General features: G+C 43.3%; 2 protein-coding genes across 10 annotated transcripts; one reads left to right on the top strand and one right to left on the bottom strand.

The window, feature by feature from the left end:
* Nucleotides 1-7,640: 7,640 nt before the first annotated feature.
* Nucleotides 7,641-10,937, bottom strand: arf6a (ADP-ribosylation factor 6a). Of its 2 annotated transcripts, none has more exons than XM_084001035.1 (2): nt 10,785-10,937; nt 7,641-10,612 (listed from the first exon to the last, which is right to left on the bottom strand). In XM_084001035.1, exon 2 carries the CDS (start codon nt 9,903-9,905, stop codon nt 9,378-9,380), a length of 528 nt encoding a protein of 175 aa, XP_083857161.1. In that variant the 5' UTR covers nt 9,906-10,612; nt 10,785-10,937; the 3' UTR covers nt 7,641-9,377. The 2 variants fall into 2 exon arrangements, with proteins under 2 accessions (XP_083857161.1, XP_083857162.1); XM_084001036.1 differs by having other exon boundaries at nt 10,789-10,919.
* Nucleotides 10,938-13,178: 2,241 nt separating this feature from the next.
* prpf39 (PRP39 pre-mRNA processing factor 39 homolog (yeast)) lies at nt 13,179-20,378 on the top strand. Of its 8 annotated transcripts, none has more exons than XM_084001252.1 (15): nt 13,179-13,317; nt 14,366-14,797; nt 15,100-15,299; nt 15,419-15,544; nt 15,789-15,907; nt 16,095-16,262; nt 16,549-16,729; nt 17,151-17,258; nt 17,350-17,514; nt 17,954-18,080; nt 18,230-18,498; nt 18,849-19,033; nt 19,142-19,216; nt 19,424-19,538; nt 19,692-20,378. In XM_084001252.1, exons 1-15 carry the CDS (start codon nt 13,305-13,307, stop codon nt 19,776-19,778), a joined length of 2,370 nt encoding a protein of 789 aa, XP_083857378.1. In that variant the 5' UTR covers nt 13,179-13,304; the 3' UTR covers nt 19,779-20,378. The 8 variants fall into 8 exon arrangements, with proteins under 8 accessions (XP_083857378.1, XP_083857377.1, XP_083857376.1 ...); XM_084001251.1 differs by having other exon boundaries at nt 19,689-20,378; XM_084001250.1 differs by having other exon boundaries at nt 19,142-19,225.
* The last annotated feature ends 194 nt before the right edge of the window (nt 20,379-20,572 follow it).

Genomic DNA, 20,572 nt, shown 5'->3' with positions numbered 1-20,572 from the left:
AGTAATTCAACCTCCATTTATGGTATAGCTTACTTTGACATCTATGTCGCCGGTATGAATAACCGGGAACCAAGCAGCCACATTGCAAAGGAATTTATTGTCTGTCTGTACCCACAGAGAGTAGTATGTGTTGCATCACAGGAGTTATCTACAAACCATATTTGGTGTGCAAATCACAGATCAGACTCTATGCCTAATTGTGCACATGTGGAATGCATTATCCCTGCTATCATTATGCAGCTTTTGGCAGTCATGCAAAACATAGGAGAAGAGGGGTGGTCACCGATCATTGAGAGGTGGATGTTCATGCAGAACATACACAAATAAGGACCTTTTTGGAGCAACTCAACTCTTGTAAGTTTGAAATATCAGTGGATAAATATATACAGTATAGTCTATGTACATGATGAATGTTTAAATACATGTACCAAAAATAAATGGTTACAGCCACAAGAATAAATCACAAAATTATAACAGACAAGACAAACAGATGCACCATGTGTACACATTAAACATCACTTATCACTTTTAGCTTCCTTGCATTTGCTTTCTTTTAGTCTTGGAATAGATTTTAAGACTTTACTGATCATTATTAAAGCTTGCACTGGCCTGGCTCAGAATTGGTAACACCTTAAGAGCCAGCCCACAGACCCAGATCTTGGATGGGGCTCTCCTGGTTGGTCCAGAGCCGAGGCTTATCAGGGCCTCCGGGTTTTGGAACGACCTGCCCAGTGACCTACTCCTTAAAAACACACAGATTTGCTTTTATGATGTCATCTTCTCGTGGTCTTTCTAGTTTGTCCTGTTTGTCCTGTCTTACGAAATATCTTGCTTTACTTATTTGTTTTAGTTCCCTCACATCCTTGGTATTCTTATATTGGCGTTACTCCTTTTTATGGCCTTCATTTCTCCTTATTATCCGACCTTCATTTATTCCTCACTGTCATATATGTTTAAAAAAAAATCTGTTTCTGTTGTTTTTATTTACATTTATTGCTTTCTCTTTATTCTATTGCACTGTTTAATTCCCCTGCCTGTATCTATTCTTACTCGTTTTTTTCCTTTTTAACCTCATTCTACTTTATGCTGTTTTAGAGCTTGTCTCTTATTTTTTATCTCCTTTATTTGTTTATATCATCTTACATCTCAATGTGGTCCTTCTGGTCTCATTTTATGTTATTTGGTTCTCAAATTGCCCGAGTTGCTTGGGCTCTGGGTTTTATATCACTGTTGTTGTGTTCCTTGGCCATTGTTCTTATGTGTTCCTGCTTTTCTGCCAAAGGACTCTGTAAAGTCTTGTTTTTAAAAGATGCTATATAAATAAAGGAAGTATAATCATGGTGATGTTTTTGGTATTTCTTACTTAGGAGCCTGTTTCACATCCTGCACACCATCAGACGGATGACTGTGATGAATGTGACATTTGGATTGTTTCCTTGATTTATACCAAGAATGTCAGAGAATCTGTGACCTCCGCCATCTGGATTCAGCTGATGACGATTTTTAAAATATGAGACGAGATATTTGGCAGGAAAAACTGGTCGGTAAGAAACGGGAGTCAAGACAGTCAATTCAGACCACTCAGATGTGCTACAACCATCTGCTGCTCAGTCTTTGTCGACGTTGCCATAGAGACAAGAGCAAACAAAGAAAAGGTATTTCGGTCATTTAGCAATCCCGTCTCCCCTGATGATGAAGCTGAAGGATCCAACTCACACCGAACATTAACGACGGCCATCCAACCACCAGAGTCATAATATGAGCTCATGTTTTGGACGTGAGCATCTCTGTCTGCTTGTGTGAGAGCATGTTGCCAGGCTTGTATCAAAAAAGGCTTACCTGCCCTACATGTGACGCGCCGGTGCACACATGCCTGCAGGGTGTGTGTCTGTGTGTGTACGAGGCATTACATCCACTATAGGCTACTTGATGAGGAGGCTGCATCCTGCATAGAACAGTCATGACGCTGCAGATGGCTCAGCATATTTCCATTCTCTACGGGCACTCCGACACAGCAGAGTCTACGAGGGATTCAGGCTCCCTGCAGAGAAGACTAATTACATACACAAGCAGGTTTGTTGCAAAACACTGGAAATGACTGATAATAAACCGTTGTATCTGACTTTATGTAATGTACATAATAGCTTTAAACACAATTACAGCTAGTTTTGAAATATGGGCAGTTTGATATTTTGCATTGCATATGACTGAAGGAAAGGAGGTCATGTGACAAGCAGAAGACAAGGAAGTCAACTGATGACCTTATAGAAATAACTTTTGAGCCAAATTGCAATCTGAGACGGACCAAATAAACTTGTGACAAGATTAACCTTTGTAGTCTTGTCAGTTACACTTTATCTATTTCAGTATTTCCAGTTTGAATTCAATGACGATTATGTTCCATCACAAGCTGCTATACAGCAGGGGAGTGGGGAAGTGTAATGTTCACAGGAGAGAAGACATAGCTTTGTTCCAGTGAGCGATATGAAACGCCATTTATAGATCGTGAGCCGAGACAATTGCTGTTAACACACTGAGCACCTGCCAACAACCTGCCATACATGTTCATCACTGGAGCGCGGGCAGACACACACAAACACACACACGCACACACACAGCTGCGGGTGTGAGCAGTTCTGAGTGCTTTGCACAAAAGCAGATGGTCAGACGGGTCATTAAAAAGAGTTGGTGGGGAGGCTGTGTGTGGTGGGTTATTTTTGGATTTAGTGTTGTGTGTTATTTAGGGATGAAAGTTGTAGTGGTGACTATTTCTGCATCTGTGTGAGCGGGAGGCAGCCGACAGAGAGGGAGGGAGACATTGAGAATAAGTGGCTGCCTGTTCAGTGTGACAGACTTACACAACAGACCTATTAATAATTACACAACGTGCGAATGAGGACCTTTCACCTGGGTTCAACGAGGTTTATTACAACAACTTTGTACGAGCTGAGGCGTAGTTGTCCTACTGTTTTATCACTACTCTGAAATAAACTTATTTCTCAGGTCCTGCTGATTTTACTCCTCCTCTTGGTCTCATATGACACCAGTTTCAGGATCCTTTCTGCACCGTTTCTCAGTTTCACAGCAAAAAAAATGACTCCACGTATTTACAGCCACTACAACACACGTATCGTTTCCCCAGCAGGGCTGTTGTATAGGGGAGAAGGTGATGATAATTCTAGGGGCCCAGTGCCCAGTAGGGCCCACGAAAAACCCCAGTAGTCTAATCTTTGAATGGCTGAATTATTCTGCATATGACCCTGACTAATACTCATAGTAATGCTGCATTAGCGTCAAATAAAGTAAATAAAAAATGACAATACGTACGTAGTCTAAGAAAGGAGGGGAAAAGTCAGGGGGTAGGGGCCCATTTTAGTCTTTCAGGGGGCCCAGAATTCCTAGCAACGGCCCTGTTCCCCAGGGATAACAATAACCCTGTCTTAGCTGTCGTATCTTAGGCCCTGACAGCCATTCTGTTGTACTTATCGCTGCTACAGTATTCTGTTAATCTTTGTTTTTATATCTCATTGTGCCCATCTGTTGCTGTGGAGTGCCATGTGTCACACAGGAAGGTTGCAGCATGTCACTTCCTGTCACAAACGAAAACACATTTGAGAATTTACCCACCAGTTGGCGACTTCATGCGTAAAATGAAAGTCTTTATGTAGATAAATGATAACAATAATTTAGTTTTCTCTTACATATTTCAGGCTGTTTATAGTATCGAAGATCAGATTAAAGAGGGTTTACCAAATATGGGAGGTGATTCAAAAGATATTGAGCACAAGTGAAGAAGAAGACATCACCACTGGATTACTTTCACCTACAAAGCGCTCCTCAATAAGTTGCCGTCATATCTGTGCGATCTGTTATCCCCAGCACACACTATATACAACTCCCGCTCCTCTACACGGAAGTTGTACAAAGTTCCCAGGACTCATACTGAGCATGGTAAGGCAGCTTTCTCCTACGCTGCCCCTTGGTCCTGGAACACCACTCAAATCACACTTCAGTTATCCAATTTTATCTCCCTGGGTGAATTCAAAACCCTTATAAATTTTAAAGTAATAGAAAAGTGCACCTGCTTTGAATGATGATATGTTTGTATTATATGTAAGTGTTTATATTGTTATGTAACCTGCTTCTGCTGTACCAGTGCACCCAGGTCTCCCTCGCAAAAGAGATTTAATCTCAAGGGACTTTCCTGGTAAAATAAAGGTTGAAAAAAAAGTGCATCAATGAAATGAAATGAAATGAAGATTAAAACCACCTCACAAAAAACCTTAGGTTTAGTATTTCTCATCTGCAAGCATAAGGTTTCTCCACCTGCTCTTATTTACATACTGAACAAAGATTCTGTGAACCCACGTTTTTTTTCTTTCTTTCTTTTTTTCTACAGGATGTGAAAAAGCACTACTCTCAGCGTACAGCCTCCATTAATTACATCTGTGGGTCTGAATCACTGCTCCCCCAAATGCAAACACAGGCCTTGGGCTCCCTGTAATTATTAGCACATTGTCCGAGGCGGAGGGAAATGCAACGTGCGACAGAATCTGAAGAGCTTACAACTGCCTGGAAGCTGAATGTCACCGGGCACGCTGCTTTTACAACAGTTTAAACGGGCCCCATGACAACCGAGACACTGACACTGTCTGAGCAGCAGCAGCAGCAGCAGCAGCAGCAGCTCCAGCCCCTCCACCCAGTCCTAAAGTCCCTTTGTGTGTCACAATGGTGGATGTTGCTGACAGGAAACGCCTGTAAACACAGACACAGCAGACAGTCATTCAATCAAAACACACAGGTTTTTGAAAAAAAGATGCTACGGCGACAGAACAACAACTCAAGGGTGACTCTTGTCCTTGATGAACTGAACTGATGTAGGTGGATAAAGATCAGCCAGAGACGTGTGTGTCCTGTCATTTCTCTCTCTCTCTCTTTTTTTGTCTCGTTGCCATGGCAAAGGGAGGATGCACGGTCCTATAGGTTTATTTATTTTTAAAAACCCAGAGATATTGGACAAATTAACAAAATAAATGACTGTGTAGTGAATGATACGTTTCTAAAATCAGATTTACATGTGATGAACAGTAGACCGTGTGATTTTTACACAATAAGATTTCACACCAGATATGTTACGGGTGTGGTTTGAAGGTAAGCCAACAACTTACTGATAAATACTGGGGTTTTCAAATAGTTCAGGTTAAGATTTTGTTATTTTTAAGGTTTTTTTGAGGCCTTAGCTAACCCTTAAATTGATGGGACAGTGAGAGAGACAGACAGGAAAAGGAGAATGACATGGAGTTGCCGGGTGGAATTGAGCTGCAGTGAGGACTATATTGTCTGTGGGGTACATGCTCAACCAAGTGAGCTATACGACACCCCAGGCCAAGATTTTTAATCACTCTTATTTGTGAAATAGTCAATAATGTGAAATGCCAACACCTGCACATTTACAACAGCCTGCAGACATAACTTAGATACTTCACTTCAGTAAAAGTATAAACAGACACGATTACAAGTACAAGCATTCAAAATGTTCTTTTCAAAGAATAGATTTAGATTCAGATGCAGATAGTGACTAACAGGTGTGATGATGAAACTGTGTGTTTGTGTGTCATAAACACAGTCACTGCTGTTAACTGCAGATTTACAGGATGATTAACAACTGATTTTCCTAGAAAGACCGTGTTAGAGATTGTACTGTCATATTTGTATAAATGTTGAGTTCATGAACCTCTGACTCCTTTATGTTGAACGGCACATTGTCCGTATTTGATGGTTTCCTGGTTTGCTGAAAGAAGAACTGAGGCGAGATTAAAATCAAAGAGGAACGCCCGAGTAAACAAATGACAGAGGAACTGCCAATGAGCTCTGTTTAAAAGTATTGTTTTTGAACCCGCCCCCTTCAAAAGCGTACAATAGTCTGCTCCGCCCCCCCACCCAGCTGAAATACAATGGCAGCGCTCAGGGCCCAAACAGAACGAGAAAGAAAACGGAGCAGGTCTGCTCCGGGCTTTCATTCAAATCCAACACTTCCGCAGCAGCAGCAGCAGCAGCAGCAGCAGCTTTCACTGGGCGACTGGTCACAGGAAACACAAGTGAATCACATCTCAACCCCTGATGTGACTGCTGATGGTGACGGTGGTGCAGAGGAACCGAAACTAACATCCCACTGCATCGGTGTGGGCCGCAGGGTCACCTGACAGGCATCACTACACCTCCAGGATGAGACAAGAGTTCAGTTTAATTCATATACATTCCACCCGGTTAAAACCACATCATGAACTCTTAGATCACGTCCCTTGAAGTGAGGGCCACAGGTGAGCGTGGCAGCATTTGACACCGGCCCGTGTGTTGTAATGCATGTGCAGCTGAGTGCAGTGACAGCTGTACAAAGGGCCTGTGACATGTGCAGCATGATTCAGTGGCTCAAAGTGCTGACGTAACATCAGGAGCCGTTTCAAACTGCTCTCTCTGCCTTTCCAGATTTCCTCTCCTTCCATTCCTCCTGAGAAAAAGAAAAGCGCTCGTAAGATTTCGCTTTCGGAATTTCCATATCCACAATGGAAAAAAAAATCATAGGCAAACAAGATCATACTTGACACAGCCGAGCCACTGCCCCTCGACTGTTCAAATAAAGTGGTTTCAGTACAATGGCGCTCGCTCTGAAAATGCAGGAAATTCCTGCGACCGGTGCCACTGATTCCAGAGGACCTGACTCTGAGGTGACGACAGTTTCAGGAGAGATAATGCTGGTCGGCCTGTTCTCTCCTGTCACATGCGTGGCACGGCTCTCGGCACAGCACAACGGGTCAAACTTCAAATCAACAGCCACAGAACAAACACCACATGGACCGAACAGAGCAAATGCACAGAGATACAGAAAGCCAGAGCCAGCATTCCTGCGCTGGAATTCCTGCACTGTGATTCCCATGAAAACTCAGCTGCGGTCACATTAATGTAAAAATCTGCTAATATGTGAGCTTTGCTGGAAACTTATCACATTTCACCTGTAGGCCTATGTGTGTGCGTTTATTTTTAAAAGACACATCCTGACACTTGGTGTAACTGTCTTTGTTCACCAACAGGCGACTCAGCCCTAAACCACCCATTTCCATGACAACCGTTTTCTTCTGTCAAGCGTTTCCTGACTTCACACAACGCTGATGTCACTAACCACACTTCACACCCTCCTCTCTCAACGTGTGACCTTAAACACACGCACACACACAGACTCTCAGCCCCATACACAGACACAGATACACACACACACGGCTCTTCTGCTATTACAAATGAGTCGGAGACCCAACAACCTCAGTGCTTCAGTAAAGGAGGAAGGAAAGGGGTTGAAATGAAACCGTGGCCATCTCAGATGTGCGCCTCAGGCCAACATGCCGGCCGCCTCAGACCTTTTCAGGAGGCGGTGACCCTCGCCGCACAAAGTTACACAATCTTGAAGTAACACACTGGTCTTGTCAGGTTCTCAGAAACCCAGATTCATCTCGTTTATTGAACACAATCTGTTTTTTTTCTCTCTCATCAGGTTAAAATGTGATGACAGCAGGAATCTTGGCGTTTGAGAAATGTGTCATTTCCTGCCCATGAAAGTCTAGTTTTACCTCAGCGTGTGACAGCAGCCTTGTTTAAACAGACATGTGATGTGAAGTTACACATTACCAGGACTGATCTGAGTCCGTACAGGCGGAGATTCTAAAACCTCTCACCGTTCTCACCGCCTTCGCCCCCCTTTAACAAGCCGGCTTTGTTTAAAAAAAAAAAAAGTTGAAAGTCGTCTGTGGCGTCTGTTGAGTCGACCAAGTGATACTTTAAGACCTGGCTCAAAAGCACAGTTTACCTGACAATCACTTCACTGAAACCAGAGATCTCATCACTTATTCACAGCCAGTGACTCACACACCAGAGCGCAGAAAGGAAACGGGCCGAGGCTCACTTCACTTCACAGTTAACTAGTCCTGTCAACCATCATAACGCCCCGACCTCTCACTTCCTCTTTCGTGAGCCTGAGTGAAATAATGCTCTACACTCTTTCGACAGTTGCAGCTGCTTATTGAAAAGGCGTCACTTCCGTACTGATCTGGATATATCTTTTTATTATTTCATTAGCAGAGCAAAAAAGAGAGGGAAAAAAAGGGGAACAAAACTGAAACAGAGCAGAATCTATGAACTATTAACAGAAGGCTGCATGACCTTAGGTATACAGGCAGGTGATGATGGGTAAAACAAAACAAAACAAAACTAAAAGAGGAGGGTAGCAGTCACTGGAGCACCTATCCTGGAGGTGGCGGGGGGGTTGGGAATTTCGTAAACACTTGCTGGGGTCCAAAAGTCAGTCACAGAAAGTCAAAATGTGCACAGCCAGCTAGTCGGTAATCCCCGCCCCCTCCCAAAGTGCAAACTCAGCGGATGAGAATACCTTCTGCCGTAGTAACTGTCTTGCTTGTGGGGGCACCTGTAACCCCCCCGCCCCCTTACAGCAGCTGAAACTACAAATACTCAACAGTAATGGAAGCTCTGGGAGGAAGAAACAAAAAGAGGCAATAATAAGTACTAATAGTAACAGGTTGAGACCCTGAAACAACAAAAAACATATATCCATATCACAGTGTGTGAATATCCAGCGTCCACATAGTGTCTTTTCGAACAAACCGCCACAGTAGACATTATGGATGTGATCACTGCACAGGAAATAACACGTTTCCTCATTCGTCCCAGTACAATCAATTATGAAAACAGTTACTTTTTTTTTTTCTCCATGGTCCTAACATTCTCCATAATACACATTCTTACACATTACAGAGGCAGTTAGAGCCATGAAAGTGATATGCTGATGCTATAGGCGATGGTTTTCTGGACGTCTCCCATCCTTTGGATATGTAGCTGGGTCATGAGAAGACCAGAGTGAGAGGCTAAGCAAGGGGAGAAACTAAAACGGTTTGTGTCCCTTAAAAAAAAAAAAAAGGTCCCCTTAAAAAAGAAATGATACAAAATGAAGGGAAACAAAAGAATATGCAGTAAGAGCTCAAAAGCTTATTGTATATTTAAACAGTACTGATTATAAAGAATGTGAACCAAAGCAAACTAAAAGAAAAAACAAGCCATTGTCTTTTTTTGTTTAAATGAAATCTGGGGTTATAGTGAAGTCGTCATTATCAAATAAGAAAAAATAAAACAAAATATAATTGCTACTCTCTTTGATATATACTCAGTAGAGAGGTTGTGGTATTAATTGCTTCAGATTGCATTTTTTTTTTTAAACTCATGTTTTCATTCTCAGCTACTTTTTCTGCCTCCAAGTGTCCAGGCTGGTGATGAGGGCGGGGGTAAGGGGGGGGGTAAGGGGGGTGAGGGGACAAACATTAAGATTTGTAATTTGAGGTAAGCCAGGTCAGGCCCTCGTAGAGTCCATCCCCTGTTGTTGCACACGAGGGCTGAACGTACCAATTCCTATCTCTGATCCGGGTCAGGCCCAGCTTCTCCTGGATCTCGTGGGGCTTCATGGCGTCTGGGAGGTCTTGTTTGTTGGCGAAGATGAGGATGATGGCGTCCCTCATCTCCCGGTCGTTGATGATCCTATGGAGCTCCTGCCTGGCCTCGTCGATCCTGTCCCTGTCGGCACAGTCCACCACGAAAATGAGGCCCTGGGTGCCCGTGTAGTAATGTCTCCAGAGAGGCCGGATCTTGTCCTGGCCCCCCACGTCCCACACGTTGAACTTCACATTCTTATAGGTGACGGTCTCCACGTTGAAGCCGACCGTGGGGATGGTGGTGACCGACTGTCCCAGCTTCAGCTTGTACAAGATCGTGGTTTTCCCCGCCGCGTCAAGTCCAAGCATCAATATTCTCATCTCCTTGTTGCCAAAGATCTTTGACAGCATCTTCCCCATCTTGTTTGCTGTGCATAAATACTCTGTTGGGAGGAAAAAAAATCGTCGACGTCTCTTCTTCTGAGAGCGAGGGCTTGTTTTCACCACAGCTGAGTTGAAGTTACAGTTTCAGTGTGTGTGCTGCTGATGGGAGCCCCTCCACGTGGGCTCGCCTGGCACAAGTGTCAATATTCAAAAGGCGGCAGGCTTTCAAGTGAGGTACAATTATCTGGACTGGGATGATGTGACCTGAGCTGAGCTGAGCCGAGCACTCAGTAGGAGCAGTGCTGTGTGTGGAGCCCTCTGTGAATTGGGTGGGGATATATTTTCATGATCCACTGCCCTCCAATGTGCGGAGACAAAATTACATCCCCCTCTTGTCTCAAACTAGCAGACTTTCTTCACAACCCCACATTTCAAGTCTTTATGTCTCCTTCAGGATCCAGCTGCTGTAGCCTCCTTACAAAAAAAAAAGAAAAGCAGCCTTCTATAGAAACCAGGCCCAGTCCGAGCCCGGGGTTCCCACTTCCTCCTTGGCAGCCGGCTGTCCACACACACTCACACTTCGCCCGATTCCAGTCGATGGATCTCAGTCACAGCTAAGTGTTTTTCTTGGAGAAACACGCCAGGATCCGAGCTCTCCGGTCCGACTGCTGCTCATCGGGACATCCAGAGGAAGAGCTGCTCAAAAGGTCATTGATTCATCCGACTTTCTTCTCCTCTTCCCCCTGTGACACAGAGCGGTCCAGAGAAGGGAGGGGTGTTAGTACAGAGAACAACTTTGGATCCGAAAAAAATATTCTCTCCGCGGACACAGAGGCGGAACAGGACCAAAGAACACACGGAGCGGAGTGGCTTTTTTGTTTGTTTGTTTGGGTTTTTTTTTTTTTTTTTTTTTACCTACGTCTGCGGCGATCGTCCCCCAGTCCCCGGGCCGTGTCTCCCCGCTCTTGCCGCCCTCTGTCTCTCTTCCTCCCTCTCTCTCTGCAGCCGTTCAGTCGAGCTGTGGCGGTGCTGTGTTACCGGAAAAGGTGCGGACCCAGATCAGCCGCCACTTCCTCTACACTGCTCACACACACTCTAGTGGTGCGTTCAAGGACTCATCATGAGCTCCGACATCTGAAGCGCAATGCATATGAACCCAAACTGTTTTTTTCTTCTTCCCCCAAATAACTTTACTGTATTTTATTTATTTTTTAAACCTGTCTTTCATTTATCTTATCATTTTTCTATAACAGTTAGTATTATTTTAGGATTAGGATTTAATAGAGAGATGCAATAAATAACAATCATGCATTTTTTTCATTAGGCTACTGTAGTTTTGTTCTTTGTTCAGTTTACATTCACACCAATTCATTAGGCTGTTACTAAGCACTAAATGCTTCAGGCTTATTTACAGATCACATGTCTTTGAGTTATTTCCTGCTTGCTTTCTCTATACACAGTGCCTGTGTGTCAATAGAAAGAAAGAAAGAAAGAAAGAAAGAAAGAAAGAAAGAAAGAAAGAAGAAAGGAAGGAAGGAAGGAAAGTGTACAAAGTTTAAGTTTTATAAATTCTAATTTCAAAGCAGCTCAAACATGCAAGGAAAAAAAAGAAGAAAAAAGAGTAGACCTACTGTAAAAACTACAGTGATAAACCTGTTAGGAGAAGATGACGACAGAATAATCACTATTCAATAGATAATAGTTCTATTGTCTATCTTTCACACCAAATTGGAGGAGGGTTTCACTGGCCCTTCTGGTTTACGTCCACATCTGACCACACCCGACAGTGATGTCAGGTGCACTGACTCATTGTGGGATACACTTCTACATCATTTTAGCTGACTAACTAGCTATTTAAAGATATGAAACAATGACAAATGAAATGAGGTCCAACACACAGAGCAGAAGAAGGAGCACATGACATCTGGCCGATAAGTAATTTATCAATTCAATGACATTTGAGATAAGAAACAGATAGGCCTATAAGTTACGTATTTTGGTTTTTACTTTGACTTGATCGTTCAAAACTCGGGAACTAAATTATATTAGTTGTTTAAAAATGTTTCTGTTAATTGATTCAGTGAATTTAAACCCTGCATGTCTCAGGTCCAGACTTCAATCAAAGCTGAATCAAATAGTACATCATTCATACAATTTACAAGAATTCCGACTTCCCCCAAACGCACCATACGCCATTTCGCATGCGCGCTGCACAAACAGCGAACTGCGGACCGGCCCATTAGCTGCTGTTGACGCCATTTGAGCTTTCATTATGTATTTAATCACCTCTAGCATTACGTGTGTCACAGGAAACACACAAAGGCCTGTGCATATGAAGCAGATGTAAGGATTTAGGAGGATCAATGAGCTCAGAAGGGGGTTTACAGCCGGGTCTGTCCGACATGTCTGATCATTCATTCAAACGGTTCCTGTATGATTAGTCTGTGACGTGGAGGCTGTAAGTGAGTAGGAAGTTTCATTGTAGGAAGCACACCTGCTTATTATACCGGGCTAGAACACAATAAACATTAAATAACCTACACTGTCATTATCTGAGAACCCAATCATGTTGTTGGGGGGAAGTTATGAGATCAAGTTAGCAGCAGTGGTCTAAACTTTACAGTTAGCCTAGAGTATGTCCACTTTGTAGGGCTCATGCCATTTTAAAAATGTTTTTAGGGTCCTCTTTATAAATGTATTAACAGAAGTGATATGAAATCATTCTAGCAAAATATATCTGGCAGATTTTATCTAATGTAAATGTTATTTATATCCCAGACATTTGGGATTATGTTATTCAAATAACTTTACTCTAGTCTAGACTGATATTTTTAGATCACTGATATATTAGCTGATATTGTTTTTATTAGACATTTTGATACGAATTAATGAGTAGTGGTTCTAGTTAAATATATATTAGGTAACAACAGTAAGAATACTCATCTGGATCATCAGTTAAAAGATGAAAAAGTAATGAATTACACTATTATCAGTTTCTGTCCTGTTAATGATCTACCTACATATTTAGACATTTAAAACCGAACTGTCTACAAATCCCTAAATGTTCTTATTAGGCTACTTAATATTAAGTGAATTTCATTTAGCCTATTTATTTATTATTTGACCTCTCTTACTATTCCCGTTAGTTTGTCTGCATATATGACCTTGATACCGTGGCACGCTGTAGTAAATAAATAAAAACTGTGGAGTTGTTATCAGTAACACACACACACACACACACACACACACACACACACACACACACACACACACACACACACACACACACACACACACACACGGAGCATGCGCCGTGTCTCCTCAGTGCTTCCTTTAAGTTGATAAGAATGGTGGGCGAAGCGCGCCTGGTCCTAGTAGGTTAGATTAAGTGACTTCGGAAGCTGCTCACAAGTCAACAAGATCGGCCCAAATTTCATGGAAGATACCGGTAAGGACCCTGAACGCATCTTTACCCATGGCTTTGCAGTAGCGTGGCTACAAATGTGGCAACTCAACAGCTAGCTAACGCTAGCTACTAGTGCTAGCTAGCGCGGAGAAGCCGCCGGTGCCGTCTATTAACTGGAGATCGAGGCAAAGTCTTGGCACGTTGTAGTTGGTGTAGTTAACATCTCGCTATGTTGTAATCGACCACGGTCGTACAGACTTTGGTACTGTCACCGAGGTGATTTCTGCTGTGTCAGTAATCATAGTCGAGTAACTATAAATGAATTTGAGTTCACTTTGAACGTTGTTAACCGGTCGCTTGTATGAAGCTACCGTCGACCTTTAGTCACGTTTCCGCCGCGATAGATTGCAGGAAGTAGACGGACACCGAGGCCCAACTTCTAATTGAACTTTGACTGTGCAAACAAGCTCCCGGGTGGACTCGAGCAGCACACACGGTTAACTATACAACTATTAACCGATTTTGAACATGTAGTGAACCTTTGTCGTTAGGACTATTAGCTACGCGTCGAGTTATTTAAGTAACCGGATACGTGGATGTATTATTTTTAGTAGTCAAGTTGGGATTTAAGCTAAAGCCGGCGGCCGTTTTCAGCCTTACAACAAGGAAGTATCCTGTTGCACCGGTTACTGGCTGCGCCGCGGTGCCCTTTTTAGGAGGAGGTAGTTAACTTCAACTGTGTCTGTTTCTATAACAACTGTAACTAAAAACACTGCACATGCCAGCCCTAGTAACCTACAACTTGGATTATACTTACAAGTGGCAAGTTGTGAAATCTCGTGGTGTTTTCTGTTTAGTGAAACATGCAACCATACATCTCCCTTTTTTCTTTAACGCACAGTATGTGCCCTTCGGCTGGTTACTTTATTTTCTACATTAGGCACAAATTGAAACTTTTACCTGTTCCTATAAGTCTATTTATGTGCTAAAAGAATACAATAATGTTTACTTTACCTGCCTGATATGAGTGCATTGTTTCTATTAGGATTCTATTATATGCGTATTGATAAGTGGGTGTTGTTTTCAACAGGCCTACACCTCTCAGACGACACCATTACTGGAATGCTGGACACTGAGTCCCCTGCCATGGAGAGCAATGGGGATGCGTTTCTTCCTGACCTTCCTGTTCTAGGCCAAACTGCTGACTGGTCCTTGGACCAGGTTGCCCCCGAGTCACTCACCAACATCTTGCCCGAGGACTCCGATGCTTCCCAGGAGGCAGTGGATCAACCGCAGCCGCCGGAGGAGCAGATGAATTCTACAGAGCTGGGATCTGTGGAGAAGGCGGTGGAGCAGTTTCAGATCGCCAGTGCTCAGCTTTTCCAAGAGGAACAGCCGCCCCTGCCTGCTGAAGAAGAAGTGGCACAGCCACCAGAACAAAAAGCAGAGTCTGAGGACTCTGAGCAATCCAATCAGGAGATGAGTGTGGAGCCTCCAGCCACTGTAGAGGATGGTGTCCAAGGTAATCAAAAAAGGCAGTGTTTAGTTGTTGCTGTGTATATGATGCATTTAACTCCCATACTTTGTCTGAAAAGTGCTGTATAAATAAAGGCTATTATTATAAAAGATTGTCTGTATAGCAGCAATGAAATCAACTTAAATGGGAAATAAGGAGGTTTATCACTGGTCAACCCAAGCCATTTTACAAAAAGGACTAAACTAGTTCCCTCAGTTTAAGCTAAGATTTTGGGTCACTAGGGCCAGTACCAGTATCTTGCTTGCAACAACACTATACGCTTATTAATTCCCCATTAACTTCTTCAGATGGGACTGAGGCAACACAGGCGACAGAAGATGGCATGGAGCTGGAAGAGCCGTCCAAAGAGACGACGCAAGAACCGACTGTTCCGACAGAGCCAGAGCCAGAGCTGCCCAGCGAGTTTGACAAGCTCTTTAAAGGCTGTGAGGACAACCCAGAAGACTTTAATGGTTGGGTGTACATGCTGCAGTATGTGGAGCAAGAGGTGAGAGAATAAGAAATGTTCAGTTTGTTTTTGTTGGAAATTGGACATAAGGAAATCAAATCCATAACTTTTCAACATAACATTCAGTAAATCTTGTTTCTTTTCCCTCTTCATTACAGAATGCCCTTACAGCTGTGAGAAAGGCATTCGATGTTTTCTTCCTGCGCTATCCCTACTGCTATGGCTACTGGAAGAAGTATGCCGACATAGAGAAGAAGCACGGCAATATACAAGTCGCAGAAGAGGTAAATATGTTTTTTTTTTTTTTTTTTTTACACATGTTTCTTTTATGTATTTGTAATTTCTCAATTTAAAAGGGATAGTTCAACATTTTGGCAAATTGACCCATTGTCATAAAATGTCATTTGCCAAAATGTTGAACTACCCCTTTAAATGAGTGCTGTAAACTGCTCCTTCAAATAGTTCTGTTCTGGCATTGCTCCAGTTATAATGTTGTAGTTGACAGACTTTATCTTTATTGCTCTCCAGGTGTACAGAAGAGGCTTGCAGGCCATCCCTCTTAGTGTGGACCTGTGGCTGCACTACCTGACCTTCATTAAGGAGAACTCAGACCCTACTGACCCAGAGACTGAGGGGCGCATTCGAGGGTGAATATCCATTATATAGTTCCAAGGTTATGCGACGACTATCACAGTACAGACTGCAGTCGAAATCTAATTTGCCTTATTTCTCAGTATAAATTATTGAATTTGAGTAGATGTAGAACACAAGTGGTCTAGACAGAAAAACAGATTCATATAATTAACTGTTTTTCCTTTAATTCTTTACCATTAGTGCCTACGATCATTCGGTGCTTGCGGCAGGCACAGACTTTCGCTCTGATCGTCTGTGGGAGTCCTTCATCACCTGGGAGACGGAGCAGCAGAAGCTGGCCAACGTCACCGCCATCTACGATCGTATCTTGGGCATCCCAACCCAGCTCTACTCCCAGCACTTCCAGAGGTAGGGAGAAGGAACAGAATGAGACTGGTTGCTGTCACGTTGTTTCTGATTTCATCAGTTCTCCATTTACACTCCAGAGGCACAGTTTCTGTGTATCAAAAGGTCAACATTTATTTTTGAATGTAAACTAAAAATATCTTTGACCAGAACAGGGTTCTCTTTTTACTGAGCTGCACAGTACATGTAAACCTTAGAGTTTTTTCCATTACACCAGACCAGACTTGGACCATATTGTGTGAAATGGCTCATTAAGCCGAGTCTTATTTATCCTTTTCAATCTTTGCAGGTTCAAGGAACACGTCCAGAGCAACAACCCCAAACATTTCCTGTCAGAGCAGGAGTTTGTTCAGCTGCGGCTGGAGCTCTCTAAAGCCAGCTTAGCGATGGTCAGCAGCACCGACGAAGAGACGCCGGCGCCTGAGGAGGAACTTCCGCCCGGAACAGAAGATCTGGCGGACCCTGCCAAGGTAAAAATCTGACTTCCAGTCCTGCAGGGGAGACAAAATCACAAGTTTACTGCTTGCAGGGGATAGCAGGAGGTTGCCTGTTCTCCATCTTGAAATGGAAAGCAAAATTTGTTCAGGTTTGAAGAGGTGTTTTTATGTCAGCAGCCAAGCCAATGAATGCCAGGGGGGATTCAAGTCCAGTCAGGGGCTCGTCCTAATTCTTAAAGGATCACCTGAGGCCCATTGACCCCAGCACCTGCACCCTGAGGCTGATATGCAGGGTGCATACAAACCTCTCCCCTCTGCAGGCTTCTTGTCTCTGGCAAGCTCATGGTGATGTAAATCCTTGGCTGCAGGACTAGCAGTTTTTACATCAAGTGGAAAATGCAAAACATGCAAGAGGGTGTTGACTGTGTTCCTTTTTTTGTGTGTTTCTATGTAGAGAGTGACAGAGATCGAGAACATGCGCCACAAAGCCATCGAGGTTCGCCAGGAGGTGTTCAACCACAACGAACATGAAGTCAGCAAGCGCTGGGCCTTTGAAGAAGGGGTGTGTGTCAGCTTTTCTCCCCCACAATATTAACCGTCGAGCGTTTTCATGTTTGACTCTGCTTAACAAGCGTTCATTCATGTCATCACAGATTAAGAGACCATACTTCCATGTCAAAGCCTTAGAGAAGACCCAGCTGAACAACTGGAAGGAGTACCTGGACTTTGAGATTGAGAATGGGACTCCGGAGCGCGTGGTCGTTCTGTATGAACGATGCCTCATCGCCTGTGCTCTCTACGAAGAGTTCTGGATCAAGGTAACGCCGCCGTCGACCCCTCTCTCACTCCTGCTACTTCCCTGCACTTCCCCCCCATCAACGATGATAATCACATCGACACAGTAAATCGTCCTGCACTCTCTTTGCGTGTAACGTTGATATGTGACTGTATCTGTTGTATTAGGGGATGGCCAGCTTGCCACACAAGATTTGACTGCAGCATTTGCCAACTACTACGTTGCATCTACTTCGTCTCCCACTACCTTACAGAAACTTATCTAATTGGTTCCATGAAGGTGCTGATGGGTTTACACAGAAAATTTCTAAAAACGATCTTGTCAATGAAGAAATTCACTGTTTCCGCCGCCTGGAAATGTCGATGTAAAATGTGTTGTCTGTTTTTGCCTCTCTCTCTTTCCTCTTTCTCCTCTGCTCTGTTTCTCTGTCCTCTCCTCGTTTCCTCTCTCTCACTCTGAAGTATGCAAAGTATCTAGAGAGCTACAGCACTGACGGCGTGAGACATGTCTACAAGAAGGCGTGCACCATGCATCTGCCCAAGAAACCCGCCATCCACCTGCTCTGGGCAGCTTTTGAGGAGCAGCAAGGTGAGCGACACTCATTCAAATCAGTCATGCAAATGGACCACGGCAGTCAAATGAACCCAGGACGACGAGGAACTTAAACGTGGTCCTAAAAATACTAAATGGCTGTGATTAGACTGGATGTTCACAGTATTCTGCCTACCTTCTCTCAGGGGAAGTAGAAGAGGCACGCGGCGTCCTGAAGTCTCTGGAGGCAGCGGTTCCAGGCCTGGCCATGGTGCGCCTTCGTAGGGTCAGCCTGGAGCGTCGCCACGGAAACCTGGAGGAAGCCGAGGCACTGCTGAAGGAGGCCATGGAGTCTGCCAAAACCGCCACCGAGACGTCGTTCTACGCCGTGAAGCTGGCAAGGATGGCGATGAAGGTGCAGAGAAGTCTGAGCAAAGCCAGGAAGATTCTGCTGGAAGCCATCGAAAAAGACCAGGTGAGCAACCAGGTGATGACAGACACACACATGCTCACACGGTGGATTTAACGGACGGAATTATAATTCTGCACACTTCAATCCTTAATCACCATGATATTTTACTTCACATCTTTTGCTTTTCTTATAATAAGCAAGAATGGGTTTTCTTTTATTCCTGTTGCTGTTCAACACGTTTTAGTTGTAGTTGATGAAACTTGTATGTAGCATAATAATATGGTTTACAGACATTCATTCAGCTCAGGGTGTAGAGAAAACAGAGACTCTTCACTGCCTTAACCTATGAATATTTTTTATTATTAAAAAAATGGTTTGGTCAAGCAGATGCTCATAATTTTCTGCCTTTACAGACGAGTCCAAAGCTGTATCTGAACCTGCTTGAGCTGGAATACAGTGGGGACGTGACGGAGAACGAGGCAGAGATCATGGCTTGTTTCGATCGAGCCCTGAAGAGTCCAATGCCGCTCGAGGCCCGCCTCCTCTTCTCCCAGCGCAAGGTGGAGTTCCTGGAGGACTTTGGGAGCGACATCAATATGTGAGTTTTGTGCCACTTTCAGAAAGACAGACATGCGTATTGTATGTTCTTAACATTTCTTTGAGAATGTTTGATCCTGATTGATGTGTATTCTTGTACATCTCTTAGACTCGTGGCTGCATATGAAGAACAGCAGAAACTACAGAAAGAAAGCGAATCCACAAAGAGGAAAGCCGAGAACGGGTATGACAGGTGGATAAGGGAACTGGGTTTGGGACACCTCAACACATCATCAATATTCTTCACAAATTTCTCAAAAAAAACTAAATATAACTACAGTTTTTGCAGTTACAGATTGTTTCCCAGTATTTGTTAAGGCTGTAACAGGCTATTTCTTGAGTGAAATAATTTACAAGGGATTTTTGCTGACATGAATCTACTTGTCTGCAGTTCTCAAGAACCTGACTCCAAGAGACAGCGTGTGGATGACAGTTCTGCAGCTGCAGCAACCACAATGACAGACATGCAGGCAAACAACTCTGCATATAACTACAACTGGTACCAGGTAGGTTTCGTCATCGAGTCGTCGACTTCGCAAGAAAAACATATTTTAATGAAAATGGGCTGACAAAACCACACCACACATGAGGTCATGTTTGCTTAAAATGTCGTTCCAAGGTAACTCTGCTCTTCTCTTCTTCTCCTTTTTGGTTAGCAGCAGTACGGCGGTTGGGGACAGAATTCCTGGGGGCAGTACAACCAATACGCCCAGTATAACCAGTACTACCCACCTCCTCCCACATGATGGACAAAATCCTGACATGAAGACGGAGACTCGAGAAAATCATCCTTTCTGACCTGCCTACATCTCTGAACATGAACAGAGCTTCTTAACACGGTGTCATGGATATTTTAGTCCAACCACATGCTACAGAAGCCAATTGGTTCCTTCTTTCTGGTTTAGATTGTGATCAGTTTAATTACACTTTGTAGCCGCTGGAGTACAATAGACTTGGCCCTCCATGGCAGTCATGTTGACCAGTCATGTTTAAAAAAATAAAAATAAAAAAAGATAAAAAAAAAATAAAAAAATGAATTGCTACATTCATCATCTCCAAAACGGGCTGCTTTTTTGAGGTTCTTTAATGCATGTTATTTGTGAGAGCAGAGTTATTTTTCCCTAAGACAGGCTTTTTAATTTTTTGATTGGATGACTTAGTTTGGTCTCTTTCTTTGTGTTTAAGATTTAAACTTGTAAAGGAGGTGTTCATTGATGTACCTCTGAGTCATGTGTTTCTCCTTCCCAAAACTGAAAGATTTTTAATATTACATGGTTATGTTTCCATAATGAGAAATGAAGAGTTCCTTGTTTTTTGACTTGATTTCATAATAAAGAGATTGATATCCTGAAGTTTGTTTTGTTGATTTTAATTGTATTCAAAGGGTCATAAAAGATCACATGAGGTTTTTAGAGACATTACACACAACAATCCTACAATAAATTATAGTGCTGTCACATCTTGTTTATAGCATCTGGAGCCCTTACAGGCTCTCAGTCACTTACATCTGACGTCAACTAAGTCAGTGAGGGTTCAGGAC

Source organism: Trachurus trachurus (genome assembly GCF_905171665.1).
Source record: "Trachurus trachurus genome assembly, chromosome: 24".
Taxonomy (NCBI): domain Eukaryota; kingdom Metazoa; phylum Chordata; class Actinopteri; order Carangiformes; family Carangidae; genus Trachurus; species Trachurus trachurus.
This window is presented reverse-complemented; position numbering and strand designations above follow the sequence as displayed.